This window comes from Quercus lobata, chromosome 4 (assembly GCF_001633185.2).
Source record: "Quercus lobata isolate SW786 chromosome 4, ValleyOak3.0 Primary Assembly, whole genome shotgun sequence".
Classification (NCBI taxonomy): domain Eukaryota; kingdom Viridiplantae; phylum Streptophyta; class Magnoliopsida; order Fagales; family Fagaceae; genus Quercus; species Quercus lobata.
Window position 1 is genome coordinate 73,777,092 of NC_044907.1, and position 17,675 is coordinate 73,794,766.

Here is a 17,675-nt window from a genome sequence, read left to right on the forward strand (position 1 = left end):
GAAAATACCAGGAATGCAACTAACCCAACTAAACCAGTGAAACCCAAGAGTTTTTAAGAAAACCTATAAACTAGATGGCTGAACCGGATTGAACCAACATCACCTTATATTTTGAAGGTCAACAGCAACACCAATGAACTACATGAGACACTATATTATCTCTTGTTAGAAAAACCCGTGGATGAACAATCAACTAATTAAACAAGTCATACAAAAACCTGGCCCTCTTCTGGGACAAGCTCCAGTATGATTTTTGATTCTTCAAACAGCTAGAGAGAATGGGCAATCAAAGATCATCAGCTCATGTTTGAATAAAGGATCTGCATGTTTCCACACACTTACTAACAATATTAATCATACAAAATGTACATGCAGCATTCATAAAAGCAAGAATACAGCTTTTGCATACTGTTTCTTCCATCAGAATGTTTAGCTTAAATAATTTTTGAAAAAATAAACAGCAAATAACCATTGCTTATCATTGCCTCCAACATAAATGAGACAAACCTAATGGTCACCATAACTAAGACAAACCTAAATGCTACAATCAGGAGCATATTACAGCCACAATATCTTGTTCTCATAGTCAATACCACCTCAATATTACATCATACATAACTGAGATTCTTTTTTTGGAGGTTGGGAGGGGGAAAGGCAGGGTAGGGGTGGGGAGGGGAGGGCAAGGGGGATTTGGGGATATATAGAGGCAGTGCTTACCTACGGTTTACGAGGCAGCAGTGGCGAACTACTGCGGCTGCTGTTGCTACTGCTTCTTCCTTTAATGGGCCTACACATAAGCAAGCTTGCATCAGAACAAACCCAAATATAAATGAAAGCATGAAACATTTAAAGCTGCAAACACAAGTACTAAAACTATATGTATATATATATATATAGATCCAACTTTCTATTCAATCATGGGATCCAGGCAGTCTAGGGGGGACCACCATGGTTCCTCTCTTCTCGAGAATCCATACATCCCTTATCAGTATATGGACAGCTATCTCTCGAGCACTAGTTTAGGTTCAGCCTCAATGGGAAAATAAAATGGAGCACCTAACAACATATCTTCACAGACCAAGAACTACAATATATATATCAACAAGGAACCTAATACGATGTGTTAAAGGAATCAGGTTTACACTTCAGGCAAAGTCAATAGGGGAGCGAACCTAGTTAGGAAATTGCTAGTCTATTAACTAACTAGAGGTTTGGCATGCACCATGTGTGAGTACCATGACTCACAAAATTTCTTTATTAAATTTATTTGAGTTGCTAATTCCCTTCTCCACAAACTTTGGTCCTAACAAGATCCCACTGCCAAGAAAATCTTGGAAAGTGGGAGATATAAATAACTTGAAATAATAAAAATCCAAATCCAAATTTTGTCTATATAACTACATCCTCAAAAGTTGAGATGACACAGACTTCTACTATCTTCCATTAATTTGGGGATAATGGAAAAGGGAAAACATCTTCACACCAAGAAGAGAAACTACAAATGTGCAGAGATTTATGATTTTTATTTTGGATAAATAATACGCATAGCTTTGCCAATAAGGTGAGACCAAGGGAATCAATACCCTATGATATATCCACAAAATTCCAAACAGTCTAGCGAAGCACTCTGGAATCATGCAAGTTATGCAATCCACAAGAAATGGTAGGACAGACATTATGATTTAGCAGTGAAGGTTACGTAATGAAAATGCCAGTTAAGTCGACTAAAACCAAGATGATGACAACATAACACTGCAGTAGCAGTAATCCATGAATTAACCAACCTGAAGTTTCCCAAGTTGTAGCATGTTCATGTTATTATCATAATCATCAGTGCTTATTTATTGAACTACAAAGTACAGACCAAAATCTAAAGCCAGCCATTGCCTAAAATATCCTCTAATCCATTTTTGAAACTCAAATGCCAACTCAACTTCCATCTCCTGATGGAAAGCAACAGCTTGCTCCCTCATGTGTATTTTATAGAATTTAAAACTACCTCTTCGGTAGTAGGAAATTTTCATTCAGCTCCTTTTCTCCAGTGATATCCGTTTCTTTGAATTCTATAAATTTCCCAACTTAATGTTATATAACTGAAAAAACTCCCACTTAAATATTTTTCCCAAGTGCAACCACCATAATATTTTACCTTCTTCATATCACATTGAGAGTCCCATTTGGAAATCAAAATTCTCAAGGGAACGAGCATTTAATAGTTTGGAGTTTAACTTCCACCATCAAGACAATACATGCATACGTACTTTCCAATAGTTCTGGAGTATAAATATTGATATGAACTTAAAAATATATGTTACTGAAAATAATAATTTGATCTGGGGGTGGGAGACACAACAAAGACATTTTCATCTTGGACTCATCACATGAAAATTGAAGGAATGTCATCTTGCAAGCACATATACCTTGCGCATAAGAAAGAAATTCATCATGTTGAAATCCCATGTTTGGATAAAGAGAGATGGGGGGAGAGGATAGGAGAGGAGAGCGGCCAAATATATAAAATTATGTTATGACCACGACCCCCATATCCTCTTCTCTCCCCATAAAAGTGAGTAGTAAATTTATTTTTCTTCATTGCAAAGTTACACAAATGCCTAATGAGTTTTGAATCTACGCTCTCACCCTCCATCCTAAGGGCAGAGGAAGAGCCATCCGAGCTAAAACCCCATTAGAAGAGAAATAAAATGTATTTAGATGAATAAAAGTGAAACCATTCACAGATAGAAATTACCTTCTCGGGCTACGACTCCTTGATCTCCGAGGTAACTGTTATAATTAGAAAGAATAAGCAATGTAAGGTATCTAGTAGGAGGAATTCTCTTTTAAAACACACACACACACACACACACACACACAAAAAAGAAGACACTAACCTTGCGTGGACTAGGTGATCCAGAGTAGGATGATGACCGCCCACGTCTTCCGACTGGTGCTCGACCTCTATTGTAAACACCACCCCCACAGAGAAAGGCATGCTTAAGTTAAAAAGTATTACAAACTAACAGCACAAATCGAATTAACAAAGGGAAATAGCATTTTTGCAAAACTCAACAACATACTGAGCCTATTACAAATTTGAAGAAAAAGAGGGGGTGGAATGAAATTGAAGCCAACATAATATTGCAACTCGAGTTCAGAACCTACATAGTCTTTATGTAAGATGCAAAAAATCAAGGTGACATCATGAGAACAACGGGCATGATAGAACTTATAAACAACACTAAATTGAAGACAGGTGGAGCTGTAGAGTCTTGCCCTTGGATATACCAGTATTGTCAAACAAGATAATGAACATTTCATAGCAATGTTAAAACCTATACACATCCAATACCTTCTATCTGTCACCCAAGCCACACAAAGGGCTTAAAGAAATTACTTCAACCCACAATGAACAGCAATGTTGACAAGGCACTCGCAACCCATATTGAACTGCATTCCATATAGCAATACTACAATTTCTACCAAAATGTCCCCTGCTGCAACCCACAAGTACACCACCCATCTAGGTATCAACCACATGCACATCCCCACTACTTCTCATGTACGCATACAAAGAAATTTGCTGGCATACACTCAAATGAAGCAATTCTACAAGTAACAACAGAGCTCTACAACTTTTTTTTTGATAAGTAACAGAGCTCTACAACTTTGAGACCCATATTAAAAAAAATTCATAAACCTTATTCACATCCTACTGTAAAAAATCCGACATACATATAAAGCAAATAAAAGAGAGCTGACACAATTCAGACAACTAGAAAACCAGATCAATCATGCTTAGGATTAGAAACAATTTAGAAAAGTTACCTCCGTGGAGAAGCTGATCGTGAACGTGAGCGAGCAGTTCTACGAATAGGAGGAGTACGCCTACGACCAATAGGAGACCTTCTAAGAGGACTACGAGCTCGTCTTGGAGGTGAACTGAACAAAAACAAAGGTCATATTCAAGTTGCAAGAAGATAAACATATAAACAGATGTATCTAAGAATGTTTGTATCACAAAATTAGTATATGAATAACTTTCTAGAGTTTTGAAGGGCCCCAGAAAAGCCAAAGGAAAATATAGCAGATTATCAAAAGTAATAAGCCTCATACAATGCTTCCCATAGCTTATAATATAAATTAAAACCCAAACCCTAAAAATCAAATTAGAAGAGCTTTATAAAAGCATGAAGACAAATAAATATTAATTGTCAAAAAGATCTCTAACAAAAAGGGAAAGATGCACATTATGTCAAGTAAAGGTTGAGTGTATGCGTCAAACATGGGGACAGACAAGCATCCACAAGGCAATTGTTACTAGGGAAGTAACCTAAACATAAAAAACTAATTATTTATTTCAAGGCTAGTATTAACTATCTTAATAAGATTTGTTTAGATTTCATCTCAAAAAATAATAAGAAATAATAATAAGATTTATTTTTACAAAAATGCAAAAGACTATGCACAAAGAAATAGACTCAATAAACATAGGAATGGAATCTCTATTCGTGAGTCCCCAAGCACGTGCCCAATCAAACAAGTGCCAAAAAAATAAGCTAAGAGCTGGTCCCTTGTCTTCTCCAATCCTCAAACATACATCTATTCCTCTCTCGCCAAATAATCCACATCAAACACAGCGGAACTAAATTACAAGGTCCCAACAAATGCTTTCCCCATCCAATTCCACCACCCAAACAAAGATCTATCACTCTCTTTTGTAGGACACGAGATCCCAAAAGATCAAAAAACAAAGGACCACAATTGATAAGCTTCTGTACAATGAATCAGAAGGTGATCCACCCCCTCCCCACTACACCGGCATGAGATTTTTTTTAATTACAAAATATATATCTAAACTATAAGTTCATATTATTTTCGCCCAATTACTAACTTAGTTAAGTAAAATATATTCTAGAAGAAATCAAGGGACTGAGTGACATCTCCTTTACACATTTAACAATGTGTGGAAGTTAAGGTTATGAACACAATCCCTATCCTCTCTCTCTCTCTACCTCCCCCCCCCCCCTTTTTCATTATTTATTTGATAAGTAAATAAATATTTTATTGAAGCGAAGACTACTTCATGTACATGGGAATGAACATAAAAGGAGTCTAAGGAATTACAAAACCCCCTTTTTATTATTGGTAAGTTATGCACCCAAAGGGTTTTGAATCCACAACCTTAGCACCTCCAATAATGAGAAACCACCAAGGTGATATATAGATTAGACTACAGCAATGAATACTCAGATCATGATTAGCCTAACAATGTAATCAATGACATTGTCTACATGGGCAGTACAGAATGTGCTCACAGCTGCTAAAATACTATGAATAGTTCTATCAATTCCAGGAACACCATAATTTCATTCAGTGTTACACCTCTTCATGGGTTACCATCACTCAAAGCAAAGCATTTAAATATAATTCAGAAGCATAATTACCGGCGCCTAGGAGGAAGTGGAGAACGTCTGCGAACAGGACTGCCACGCATCCTTCTGAAGGAGGCCATATGGTAATCAGTAGAATGCTATCAAAATCAGAAAAGACATCAAACCAGAAAAGTAGTTATTTGTAGTGAACCTTGCAGGGGATCTATTGCGTCTTGGTGAAGTTGAGGAACGACCGCGGCCAGGAGATGTTGGCCTCCTCCTCGGAGGTGTATCACCACGGCGATAAGGAGAATCCAATCTACGACGAACAGGAGAATCTGGACGACGACGTGGAGGAGAATCTGGTGGTCGTCTAGGAGATCCGCCCCTTCGAGTAATAGGGGATCTCCTTCGAGGTGAGGTAGCAGGCTTCCGACGGGGAGAAACTAATGTCATTAAAAATAAAACTCTATTATAAAACACAGCACAAAATGTATAATGTACCACTCAATGAAACAAGTGTAAGGGATATACGTTCTCTTTGTCGCTTTGGTCCATCCTTCTCACCATCAGCATTAACATTATCAGTTTTGGGTACATCTCTTTTTGGTGCACTGGCAATGGCTTTTAGGGGAGGCGACAGCTTCTGTCTTGGAGGTAACGTGAACCTTGCTTGAACCACATTCCCATCAATTTGTGCCTGCATGAAGAAAATAAGAAACATTGATTTCCCAACATGATTTGTTTTCATCTTTTTTTTTGATAAGTAATTTCCCAACATGATTTGTTTTCATCATAGCACATAATTCCACTCCAACACTACATTCTATTTTATGGTTTTACAAACCCCCCCCCCCCCCCCCCCCACCAAAAAGAAAAAAACCTACACCATCCATGAATAGTTGTGCTTTTTCAGCATCCACTCTTGTCTTGAACTCCACATATCCATATCCTCTTGGAATATTGACCTGCAAACATGAAACAAGCTTCAAATCCCTATACCTAGCCAGATGATCCCAAGACCATGATATGACATCTATAATGAACTTACAGCGCGATCCATTGCTAGCTCCACATTTACAACTTCACCATAGTTACCTACAGAGTACAATTCACAGGCAAGAATATTAAGAAGCACTAATTAGAAATTCAACACATGGAAACCTTAGCTTATAAAATACCTTACGGCCAATAAGTAACAGGTTCCTTATTCAATAATTACTTATTCATGTGAAGCTCTTTACTTTACATTTTCAATGACCAAATATCAGTTGGTCAATTATTTAAATATTTCCTTCACTTATTCTATATTTTTGACAACATTGGACCAGTAACCTGCTTGCACATTGAAGTGATGATGGAAGCACTTGTTAAACATATCAAGAAGGGTTTAAGATATTCAGGTTAGTGATGCAACAGCTTGTTTTTAAGACTTTACCAAGAAAACTATACTTAACAGGGTTCTTCATAATTTTTTGTCAGTTTAATTATTAGCTAAGAATCAACCAAAAATTACAGAACGCTCTAGAATTTTTTATTAGTTTTATTACCGTATGATTTCATCACAATACTTCCTAGATTTATGTCAATCAGGAGCTAGCTACTCAGGACAATGCTCAGCCACGAAGCAACTTAATATTGAAGAAAAACAGCTGTTTCTAGATTGCAGCTGATGCATTTAAAATAACTTATTAGCTATCCCAGGAGTTTTTGATAGAACTCTGAGAATAGCCATGGGAAGAAATCTTGGCCATAGAAGTATGTAACTTACCTATTGGTAATAACAAATGAATTTGAAAGATGAGTTTGTTTTGAAATTTTTGAACATGGAATCCCCTTTCCGTCCCCTTCTCACTCTCTTCCTATCTGAATTCTAATCTTCCATCTACTGTCTTCTTTATTGATAAAGTAGGGAACTTTTTTTAAAGAAGAGCCCTTTGAACTTGCCTCTAGCCAGTAAAACCTACGGGCAACTATCATAGTTGACAAACTTGCTCTAAAACTACCATTTTGCACCTAGCTGGTCATTTTGATCATCTAGATGTATGGCTTCATAGAACCCACTAGGCAATCCATATTTTCATCCTTCTTAAGTAAAAATTCTTTGATAGCAACTCCAAGAATTATCAAAACTTGTACTCAAGTGAGTTCAATGACACATTTATCAAAAAAAATTAAGATGCTATCCACTTCCATGACAGCATACTAGTGACTGGACATATAAAGTTAAAATTAATAGGGAAAAAAAGGAGAATTTTATGCCTTCATTGTCATATGAAAGCTTAGCACAACAGCAATCAATTACAATGCCTTTAACGTCAAGTTAAACTACCAGAAGCATAGATTTTTAAAATTCCAAATCAGAAAATGACAAGTGTTGTAAAAAAAAAAAAAAAAACCAAAAAAAGTGATGTTTGCAGACATTATTTTTCCATGCGGACTCTATTTATAATTCTATAAACTTCATAGCTTTAGATATGTGAATTTTGCAGCTAAAACTGACAGGTGTTAGTCATCATCAAAAAAGTAATAAACTTACTGAATATTTCTTTTAAATGGCCTTCATTCACATTCCTGCTTAGTTTCTCAATGTGAAGAACAAGCGACTCTCGAATAGGGGAAGCTTTCCTGAAATCAAAAATTATAAATTAACAGAAGCACAAAACACAATAGTATTTACTAAGAACTGAGCCTAACACATGCAATAACTATAGATAAACTTAGGTACAATTCCTTAAGTGCAATTTATTAGGTTACTTAAATTCAAACACAAGACTGCATTGAATTTAATTCTCCTTGGGAAAGTTAACTGTATTTATTTTGCATTGGTCAATGCAGATATTTGTTTGAATTTAATTGGGGAACCTAATGTATTGCCCCAAAGGAACTATATCCAAGTTTTGCTTATAACTATATATACAAACATGACTGAGGGAGCTTCCTTTCACCCAACCTTATCCTAACCCTACCCAAAACAGATAGGCCAAATCTTCATGTTAAAATTGTGATTTTGACCAACACCCAGAACTCTGAATGAACTTTGCACATTACAAAACTCAAAACCCTTCAAACCCTGAACAGCCCCCTAGACCTCAATGAACATCATATTCTTACAAGGGAAGGCCCATTGCAAAATGTTTGCTATATTCCAGAATATTAACAATATCACTCTAACCAGCACACGTTAAACTTATAGGTCAAACAGCACCGGATGAAAATGAAGTATGCTAAATTTGAAAATCTAATATGCAAAGGATTTCAAAGGGGCACACATAGGGAAGGATACAAAAAACTGGGAAAAAAAACATCAGACATGTGGGCATAAGATACTAAAGAATATTAACTTGGCATGCATATCCTTAAGAAAAAAAATTGAATGTATAAAATGATGATCAGAAGATTTGTTTATTATTTTAACATAAAAATATTTATCTTTCCATGGCTGTAGTATGCTCTGCATTGAAGTTCCGGTATTTACTAGATACCATCATATATATGAAGATATAGTCGCTCACAGATAAAAACATCTTGACCCTCATCAATATATTATGCCAACTCTAGCTTCATTTACTTAAACCTTTTATTATGCAGAATAAATCCCTCACAAGAATGCCCAAAAAATAAATGAATCACCAAAAAAAAAAAAAAGTAAGAAATTTTTCTTCCTACAGCAGGAGTATGTTGAAAATTTTCTTCCTACAGAACGGGTATGCTTTGAGTTGAGACTCCTAACTGTACTAAGTTTCGTCATATAAATATATACATGTTTGCACTCTCTAATGAAAACATCTTGTCCTTTATCAACAGATTATGCTAGATTTCAAATTCATTCCCTTGATATCTTCAGTATAAATCAACTCTTTAAGGTAACAGCCAAAGCATTAAAAAAGTGAAATGAAAAATTAGTTGACAAGTTCCAATCAAAAGACATACATTCAACCAAATTCGATTTTTAAAATAAGCTTAATAAAAATAAGAAGTTCAAAGTAATTTTCACCTTGGGGGTGGAGAAGTTCTTTTAGATTGTGAAGGTGGAGTGCGACCTCTCCTAGCTACTTCAGCAGGACTGTGAAGATGAAAACCCAAGAACAAAGTAACATTAAAATAACAAAAAACAAAAACATAGAAATGTGTATTCCTTACAATTAAAATAAACAAAAGTTCATAAAAATCAATGTGTTGGAAATTTATAGGGACGTGCATGTTGAGTGCATGATCAAAACTATCTGCATTGCTTCAGAAAATTGCAGGCAAAACCCCTGTAAACTAGAGACCCATACTCTCCTTGTAGTTTTAGTTTTTGCCACTAACCCCAAACATGCTTCCCACTTTTACCATACATTATGACAAACATTCAACTTATGCTGTCTGCTTTCAAAAACTCAAATATTCATATCATAACTTAAGAATCTGACTTTCAAATGTGTCTTCATACAATTCCTCAGCAAACAAATGAAGCGAATGCCCCTTTTTAATGATAATCACGCACCAGGTGGGTCTTGAACCAACGACCTCACTCTCCATCTACAATGGCAAAATATTAATTCTACAAACCAAACAAATTATCAACTTTTTGTTACTTCGATGTCTACAAAACCTATCAATAGCCATAAAAATAACAAATTTAAAATTCCTTCATATTAGACCACGTTTGTATGTAGAGGAAACTAAAAAATAGCTGAATAAAACAACTTCAAAAGCTGATTTCAGCAAATTCAAAGAGTTTTTCTTTCAAAGAACCTAGGTTTAGTAATGTTCTTACACTTTCTTGGCAACCAAACAACACAGAAACCGAAAACCATAACAGGTCAAATTATCAATTTTTGTTACTTTGATAACTACAAAACCTATCAATAGCCATAAAAATAACAAAAATTTAAAATTATTTCAGCAAATTTCCTAAAAATAGTGCGTTCAAAGAATCAGGATTTAGTAATTTTCTATAACACTTTCTTAGAAACCAAACAACAGAGAAGCCGAAAACCGTAGCAGATCATATTCGAAAAAGAGGAACAGTAAAAGTACCTTTTCTTGGGAGGAGGTGCGCTAGGGCTGCGAGAACTGGCGCTTCGGGAGGGAGAGGAAGAGGAGGAGAAGGACCTGGAGCGAGATCTAGAGCGAGAGAGAGAGCGCGAGCGAGAGACGGAGCGCGAGCGAGAGCTGGAGCGAGAGCGAGAGTCGGAGCCGGAGTAGGACCTGGAGCGAGAGGACGAGCCCGACGCGGACCCTGACGGCGGCGACCGGCGGCCTCCTCGGCTTGGCTTCGCCATGGGCGTTGATTGGGTTTGAGAGTGAGCGAGTGACGGAGCGAGAGAGAGAGAGAGAGAGGTCGAACCCTAGATAAACCCCAGAGAGAGAGAGAAATTGATTGATAGGGGTAATAAAGTCTTTTTACACTGGTTCGTATGCGCCGGGCAGTGTGCTTTATCTATGGGCTTGGGGTTGGGCCATGTTTGAAATATTTTGACCCAAACCCAACCTATATGCTAAAAAATTATTAATAATCAATAATTAAATTATATTATTTGAGTTAATTTGATAGGATGGTTTGCTGGCTTTTGTTTTTCTCAATATTCTCATTTTACAAACATATTCGTTATATGGCCTAAATGAAATATGAGTGCATTTGTATAAATTGTTGAAAAACTGTGTTTTGAGTTTGAAGTATATGTTTGGATTCCATTGAAAATTATTTTGCTCTGCGTTTTGGTGTTTTTCTGTTGGTCCCATGCACTATTCATTGGATCCACAAGTACAGATTTCAGCAAAAAACAACTTTAAAATTGGATTTCACAATACTATTCACATATTTAAAAATTATTTTGCTACAGTGTTTTTAATTTTCAGTAATAAGCGGAATCCAAACAAACACGAAATAAGCACTTGTAAAAAAGTTATAAAGAATTGTAGTTGCAAAACAAAATTTTAGGTTTTAAAAAAGTTATTTTAATCTTCCGAAACGCCTAACTAAACGGACCCTATATTAGTTATGTAGTCTTATTTGGATCAATTAACTCAAGAATCAAAGAGAATTTCTAACTCGTTCAGATATTAAGGATTACTCTTCAAACTTCATAAGCAAAATCAAGGCACAAAATGGGGTGAATTATATGTTATTTGTATAGAGTAAGGACACAAGCACGTATCTGTATGGATATACTTTAAGTGAGAGGAGACTAAGATGGAAGAGGTAAGGTTGACATTGTTCAATGATCTTCAAGCTTTGGAATCCAAATGGATTAGTGAGTAGTTGTTGACTCCCTTGGTGTGCATGAAACCCAATAATCCAATCAATCCAACCACTTAATCCAGTATGAACTATGATGACAATGGATTGATTTCTCAAGGGTTTGGTTTTTCAAGGGTACTAGAGTTGGACTAGGTTGAGGGTTTTTTTTTTTTCCCCTCAAGATGTTAGTTTGGTTTTGAGTTTGTATTTTTCACAACCCCGTTAATCCAAACCAAATTGGCTTGAAGGACTTTCCACATGGATAAATTGTTTCACACCAGCACTAGAACTTGAGTCTTAACAACTTGAATTTGTCACCGAACTCAAGTCTCAAAGACTCAAGATACTAGTTTCCTACATATTTTTAAAAAGTGCTTATTCACAAAATAGTCTCTAAAATTATGCTATATGACAAATATCCCCTGATCGGCAAAGGATCTTCCAATACTTAAGCTAGTACTCAAGCCTTTTAAAGGATAGTTAGGAGATATAGTTTTTAAGGTTACTATTTAGAGGTTATCTCTAGAACATTACAACCCCAGCCTTATCCTAATCTAAGGTGATGCATCATAATTATCCTCATCAATTATTGTGAGTTTGAACTCTCTAGAATTTACAACTACCAAATTTTGAAATTATCAACAACTGAACATAGCCTTGTAAATCCAAAAGCTATAATATATTAAACTACAATATATTTTATAAAGTCAAAATATGCATATTAACATTTTTTTTAGAACTTAAAACAACTCAAACACTAAATTAATTAAATTCACAAAACCCGGCTTGTCTCTTTTTTACAAAACATAATAGGATTTAAATTTATAATGTTTGCTCAATGTTGATTACTTTTTACTCGAGACCAATTGACTTCTTTTTTATTTATTTCTATTATTGTTTTTTTGTAGTGTAAGATTGCAGTTTTTTTTTTTTTTCCTTTTTATGAATTATGTAAATTCAAATATCAATTAAAAATATTTTAAAATAAATGGTGTAAGGTGATAGGCCCAGTAGTATATACATATATATTGGGCCGGGGGCCCGGTCGGAGGACACCTAGTAGTCTGAGGTTGGGTAAACGCTGTCATGGAAGTTCGTATTAATGAATAAGGAAAGGGGTCTGGTCATGATGGTCCAAAAAGGTGGTTCGAGGAAAAATGTCTTCTCGGCTAAGTAAAGTAGAGGTCAGAAGGTGTGGTTTGCCCTTTAGAGCAACGTTCCAGGAGGTTCTATTAAGAATAATATACATCATGAAAGCACAGGACAAAGGGAAACTATGAAATATCTAAGATAAAGCTGCTACTACCGTATTGAATGTTTTGAACTAACTCTCTGACCGCATTAATGTGAACGTGATACCTGAACAGTAATTTTCAGCCTTACAGCTATTCCCAGAGACTTCAGGAAGGTGCTGATGAGATAGGGATCAACGCCAATAACCTAGTCTACACGTGGAGGGTGGAGATGAAAGAAAGAAGATAGTATAAAAGAGAAAGAAAACCCTGAAGGAAGGGGGATCGAGAAATTAAGAGAAAAACACTGTAGAAACAATAACTGGACTTGTAATTAAATTCAATATCTATATATATATAAAAACCGATCTTCTCGGATTGTGCCGATGACGATTTTCTTTGGATAAAACCACCCTATCTTTATTTTCTTGTCATCTAGACCCATCATAATTGTTATCCAACTTATTAGAGCCTAGTTTTCTGACTCACTATTTACAAATTCATTGTATTGGTCTCTTTGGGCCAAAATTCCTTTGACACTTGGGCCTGAGATCTAAATTGGGTCCGTCCACATGGTAGGATTTTTTTGATAGGAACAAAGTTTGGCAACAAACTTTGTTGTAGCCTCCACTTAATAACTTTTTATTGGATGTAAATTTTAACAAATTTACCATTAAATTACATTTTCTTATTATATCCTCTATGTTTGTAAAATTTCGAGAAGAGCAAAAATCAATAGTTATATCATCAATCGAATATTTAAATTTCAAGTTATTAAGTCTAAAATTATGCATAAAAAATAAGTTTTATAAATTAAATAGTAAATAAAAGCCGATTAACACAAAATTTTATATGTGCTTTAAAAACTTAAGAAATATACAATTTAGCCGTTAGATTTTTAAAATTTGTAATTATTTTAATTTGGTGGGTTCAATTGACGGGTGGCCTTAAGATATTCGTTAACGAACAATTTAAAAAAAAATTTAATATCACTTTTACAAGAAATATAAAAAAACTATAAAAAAATACTAATAATTTTTTTTTCATAAAAAATTGTTAAAAATAATTCTTAAATCAATGTCTGCACTCATTAATATTTTTTTCTTTTTATTTTTTTTTAAATTTTTTAAGGGAGAGTGAGAGTTGTAGGCTTGTAGCGAGGCTACAAACTTTGTTGGTGGAATTCCAAAAACACTTCTCTTGCACTCTCTCTCTCTCTTTTCTTGACCTCTCGGTGTCTTTCTCCCCTTCTCTCAATCAAAGTCTCAGACAAACGCTCTCTCTCTCTTTCATCTCTTGGCCGCTCGGTTTTCTTCTCTCAATCAAGGTCTAATTCACAGCCTTCATCATGGTAAATTCTCTTTCCTCTCTCTTGCAGTGTGCGGAGCTTCTTGATTTCAAGTTGAATTTTTCTTTATTCAAGATTTTTGGGCGATCCTGTTGTTTTGTTTTGTGTATAGATGTATTCTATATGTATGCACGGGTTTCGTTGCTCAAATCAAAATCTGAGTGCATTTTAAGTTTTTGCGGTTCAATTTCTATAATGCACAAATTGTATGTAAGTATGTATGTATGTGTGCATGTCATTGCATTTCGAATTCTGCATTGACCAATTTGGAAAATAGTTGTTGATATTGATTTGTGATTCATTATAATATAAACTGGCTCTATGGATTGTAAACTAGGGATTTGAGTAAATTAAGTGCTTGTTCCACAATTAATTCTATGTATTACAAGTGAGTTTCTTATGGTAAAGTTTATTTCATCAAGTAAACGACGTGGGTTCGGATTCCAAAAAAAAAAAAAACCCATGTTGGTGTCTTGGCCTAATTGTAAGGAGAAATCATGGAGTGAATGTGTGTCTATAAAAAATTCTCTGTATTATGTGCTGGAGATATAATGCCCCAACTTTGTTGAACATTTGATGTGTGGAAATGGAAGTAGAAAAGGAGAAATTGGCTTCACTGATGAAGAGCCGAGTGCCAGTAGCCAGATTTCAAGTCTTAGCGCTAATGAATTACATAAGTGTCGTTGTCCAAACATCTGCTGCTGTCGTTGCCTTCAATTTTAATGGGCCATCATCTGGGGTCAGAAGCAGAATCCTATATGATAGTGTTTTGGTTGCATACTTAGTGGCGTTTGTTTGTCTCACAGCTGCTGTGACTCTTAGCACAAATCTCCAAAGTGCTAATGCAATTTTGGGCAGGGTTGGATCTGTTGCTACTTTTTTGGGGTTTCCAAGACGACCTTCTTTGGATCATCGGACTGACTTTCATCGCTTTATTGCTCATATTTCTCTTATCACTTACGTACCAAGCTTCCGGCTAAGTATTGGCACTTGTAGTAGATTTGATGTGAGGACACGATTACATGTAGTAGCTTGTGAGCAATTACATGCCACTGTAGATGGTGGTCAAAGAAGTCCTATTTTATATTGGGAATATTCTTTGTTCATTAGTATGATGTATCCTATTGTATCTATAAAAATTTTTTGTTCATCATGGAGTGAATTCCTTAAGTTTCAAATCCTATCGTGTCTATAAAAAATTCTCTGTATTATGTGTTGGAGATATAATGCCCCAAATTTTTTTTTTATCAGGTTCTATTGCAGCTAGACCCGTTTCTTAATGAACTCACCAGCATGTTTGAGCACAGCACTGAGAAGGGCTCTGTCTGGGTTACTCTTAAACGATGTATGGATAATCTGCATCCCATTGTTTTTCTCTTTGTTTCTTTTTCCAATAGGGCTGATGGATTTTGTGGTGTTATGTCTAGTATTCTGATCTGTGATTTTCATTCTTGCAATGTTTTAGCATCTTTAAAGTCTAAGGTACAGAAGAATAAAATGACAACTGCTGGTGATTTGATTGAGTATAGATGCCTTATCCGTGCTACTGATGGGAAAAAGACGATTTCTACTTCGGTATGTCTTTTGGCCCCTTATACTCATTGCATCCCCTTCTGTTCTTTAGCTTAGTTATTTAAGTTATATAGTTAAGAGCTGGGCATGTTTTTGAACTGGGTAATGTATGGTTTATTTGTTTGTTTTTTGGTTGTACACAAATCGGCATTTGTTTTGTGGCTTTGAGTATTGTGGATTTTTTTTTGTCAAGGGATTCACAGAGTTTTGTTGTTGGAATTGAGCATTCGTTTAGATCTGAGATCTGAATGATGAATATGCCTCATTTCTTGTTTCATGTGATTTGATGATCCAATCTTATATGTTTGTTACACTGGCATTTGAAATTTTTGGTACCTTAGGATTGGTAGTGGTAGTACCTTTTTATTTGTTGAGACTTTTGTTTGAAACATCAAATTTTCGGGATAAAGTTAGCATTATGGTGGAGCACATCAATTGAGAGCAACTTTGGTGGTAATTTTTCTCCCTTACTTTGAGAATTAGAAAGTTTTGGGAGATGGTTCAAGATGTTAAATGGAGAGTCATAAGAATTAGTTAGATAGAACATGTACTTCTATCAAGTGGTTGATTGATGAGAGGAATATACACGAGTCTTTGGCTATGGATGTTTTGGATGTGATACAGGAAGTCAGGAACTGTGGTCAGCCCTTCGAACACACGTTCCACATACTTAAGCAAGACAATAGTTATTCAGACAAGAGAACCATACAAAACACAACTAAGTAAGGGATAGCTGAGATGGCATGGTTTAACTAATGAAATAACCAAATATGTAGGAGGCTATAAAGCCCACTAACATGATTGTCATTATTGTTCCACCACTCCATTTGTCCTTCAATTGCAGTTTCCTTTTTGTATAATCCATCTGTTTGGGAGAATGGAGCTGAGGTCATTTTGTGTGGTCTGCAACTCTAAGTCTAACTTTATTTGGACCTTGAACCCATGCCGAGTCCCAAATATTTTGTTGGACTAGATGGTTTTTCAACGTAAAGCTTTGAGAGTCCATTGGGGTCCATTCTTATGCAACTATCCTCAAGCTTCCTCCTTCTCCCTTGCAAGTATAATTGCTTCGGAAATTTAGGTGTGACTGCCTATTTCCTACATTTTACTTTTTTATTCATCTTTCAGTTTTTATCTCAAGATCAATTTCACTTAGGTTTGAGATTAATTTCAAATTATTTTTGGTGGAAGATGGCTTGCTTTCTGTGCTTGTCTAACGATATTAATTGGTTTTCATTGGAAAAGGTTGGAGCAAAGGATCATCAGCGCTTCCAAGCTTCTTATGCAACTATCCTCAAGGCCCACATGACAGCTTTGAAGAAGAGGGAGAGAAAGGATAAGAAAAAAGGTGCAGAGGGTGATAAGAAAGAAGGGGGTGTGAAGAAGTCCAACAGGGTGTAAATAAGTCCCTTTTTATTGTGTAGGCTCCTCTTTCTTGAATAGGAAAAAAAGAAAAAAAGAAGAAATATTTAAACTTTTGGAAAAAAATGCAGGAATTGAAGTATATGAGATTTTGTTAATTGCCCTTGTTTTGGATGCTTCCTTTTTAATTGATGACATTCTTGTGATTGAGTAGAATTTGTTGATGAGCCCAGTTACATTCTTCCTCTGTATGGGGGGTAAAGAGTGAGATTTTGAGATTATTTTTTTCTATTTCAATGATCTAGTTGAAAGTTTTTGAGAGAATTTAATGTGGAAACACTTTATGACATTTTGACTTTAGCTCTGTTTGTTGCAAGGGAGAATGAATTTGTGAAAGAAATTAGATTGATGGGTAAAAATATATGATTGGTGTACAACATAGTTGGTTGTATGGTTACATCACATCATGGTATATAATTCAAAAGAATGTCTGGATATGTCTCCTCTCCTTCTTTTCAAGAAGTTATGCGTTAGTATGTTGCATCACGATCTTCTCCTCC

The 17,675-nt window shown here is 35.5% G+C and overlaps 2 protein-coding genes across 5 annotated transcripts; one reads left to right on the forward strand and one right to left on the reverse strand.

Moving 5' to 3' along the window:
- Positions 1–306: 306 nt before the first annotated feature.
- LOC115983382 (serine/arginine-rich splicing factor SR45) lies at positions 307–10,712 on the reverse strand. Of its 4 annotated transcripts, XM_031106053.1 has the most exons (13): positions 10,398–10,710; positions 9,370–9,438; positions 7,912–8,000; positions 6,424–6,470; positions 6,260–6,340; positions 5,907–6,072; positions 5,584–5,818; positions 5,445–5,498; positions 3,826–3,939; positions 2,892–2,958; positions 2,750–2,784; positions 674–787; positions 307–623 (listed from the first exon to the last, which is right to left on the reverse strand). In XM_031106053.1, exons 1-12 carry the CDS (start codon positions 10,640–10,642, stop codon positions 718–720), a joined length of 1,272 nt encoding a protein of 423 aa, XP_030961913.1. In that variant the 5' UTR covers positions 10,643–10,710; the 3' UTR covers positions 307–623; positions 674–717. The 4 variants fall into 4 exon arrangements, with proteins under 4 accessions (XP_030961913.1, XP_030961914.1, XP_030961912.1 ...); XM_031106054.1 differs by having other exon boundaries at positions 307–787; positions 5,445–5,495; positions 10,398–10,712; XM_031106052.1 differs by having other exon boundaries at positions 307–787.
- A 3,269-nt stretch (positions 10,713–13,981) lies between these two features.
- LOC115983571 (signal recognition particle 14 kDa protein-like) lies at positions 13,982–17,475 on the forward strand. Its single transcript, XM_031106286.1, has 4 exons — positions 13,982–14,184; positions 15,433–15,526; positions 15,647–15,756; positions 16,999–17,475. The coding sequence occupies exons 1-4, from the start codon at positions 14,182–14,184 to the stop codon at positions 17,152–17,154; spliced, it is 363 nt and encodes a 120-aa protein (XP_030962146.1). The 5' UTR covers positions 13,982–14,181; the 3' UTR covers positions 17,155–17,475.
- Positions 17,476–17,675: the final 200 nt, after the last annotated feature.

Coding starts and splice junctions, on each gene's coding strand:
- LOC115983382 (XM_031106053.1), bottom strand. CDS start 10,642: ATGGCGAAGCCAAGCCGAGGAGGCCGCCGGTCGCCGCCGTCAGGGTCC. Junction 9,439..10,397: donor GCACCTCCTCCCAAGAAAAG/GTACTTTTACTG, acceptor TCATCTTCACAG/TCCTGCTGAAGTAGCTAGGA. Junction 3,940..5,444: donor CCACTTCCTCCTAGGCGCCG/GTAATTATGCTT, acceptor GTTTTTGTTCAG/TTCACCTCCAAGACGAGCTC.
- LOC115983571 (XM_031106286.1), top strand. Junction 15,527..15,646: donor CTGGGTTACTCTTAAACGAT/GTATGGATAATC, acceptor GCAATGTTTTAG/CATCTTTAAAGTCTAAGGTA. Junction 15,757..16,998: donor AAAAGACGATTTCTACTTCG/GTATGTCTTTTG, acceptor TCATTGGAAAAG/GTTGGAGCAAAGGATCATCA.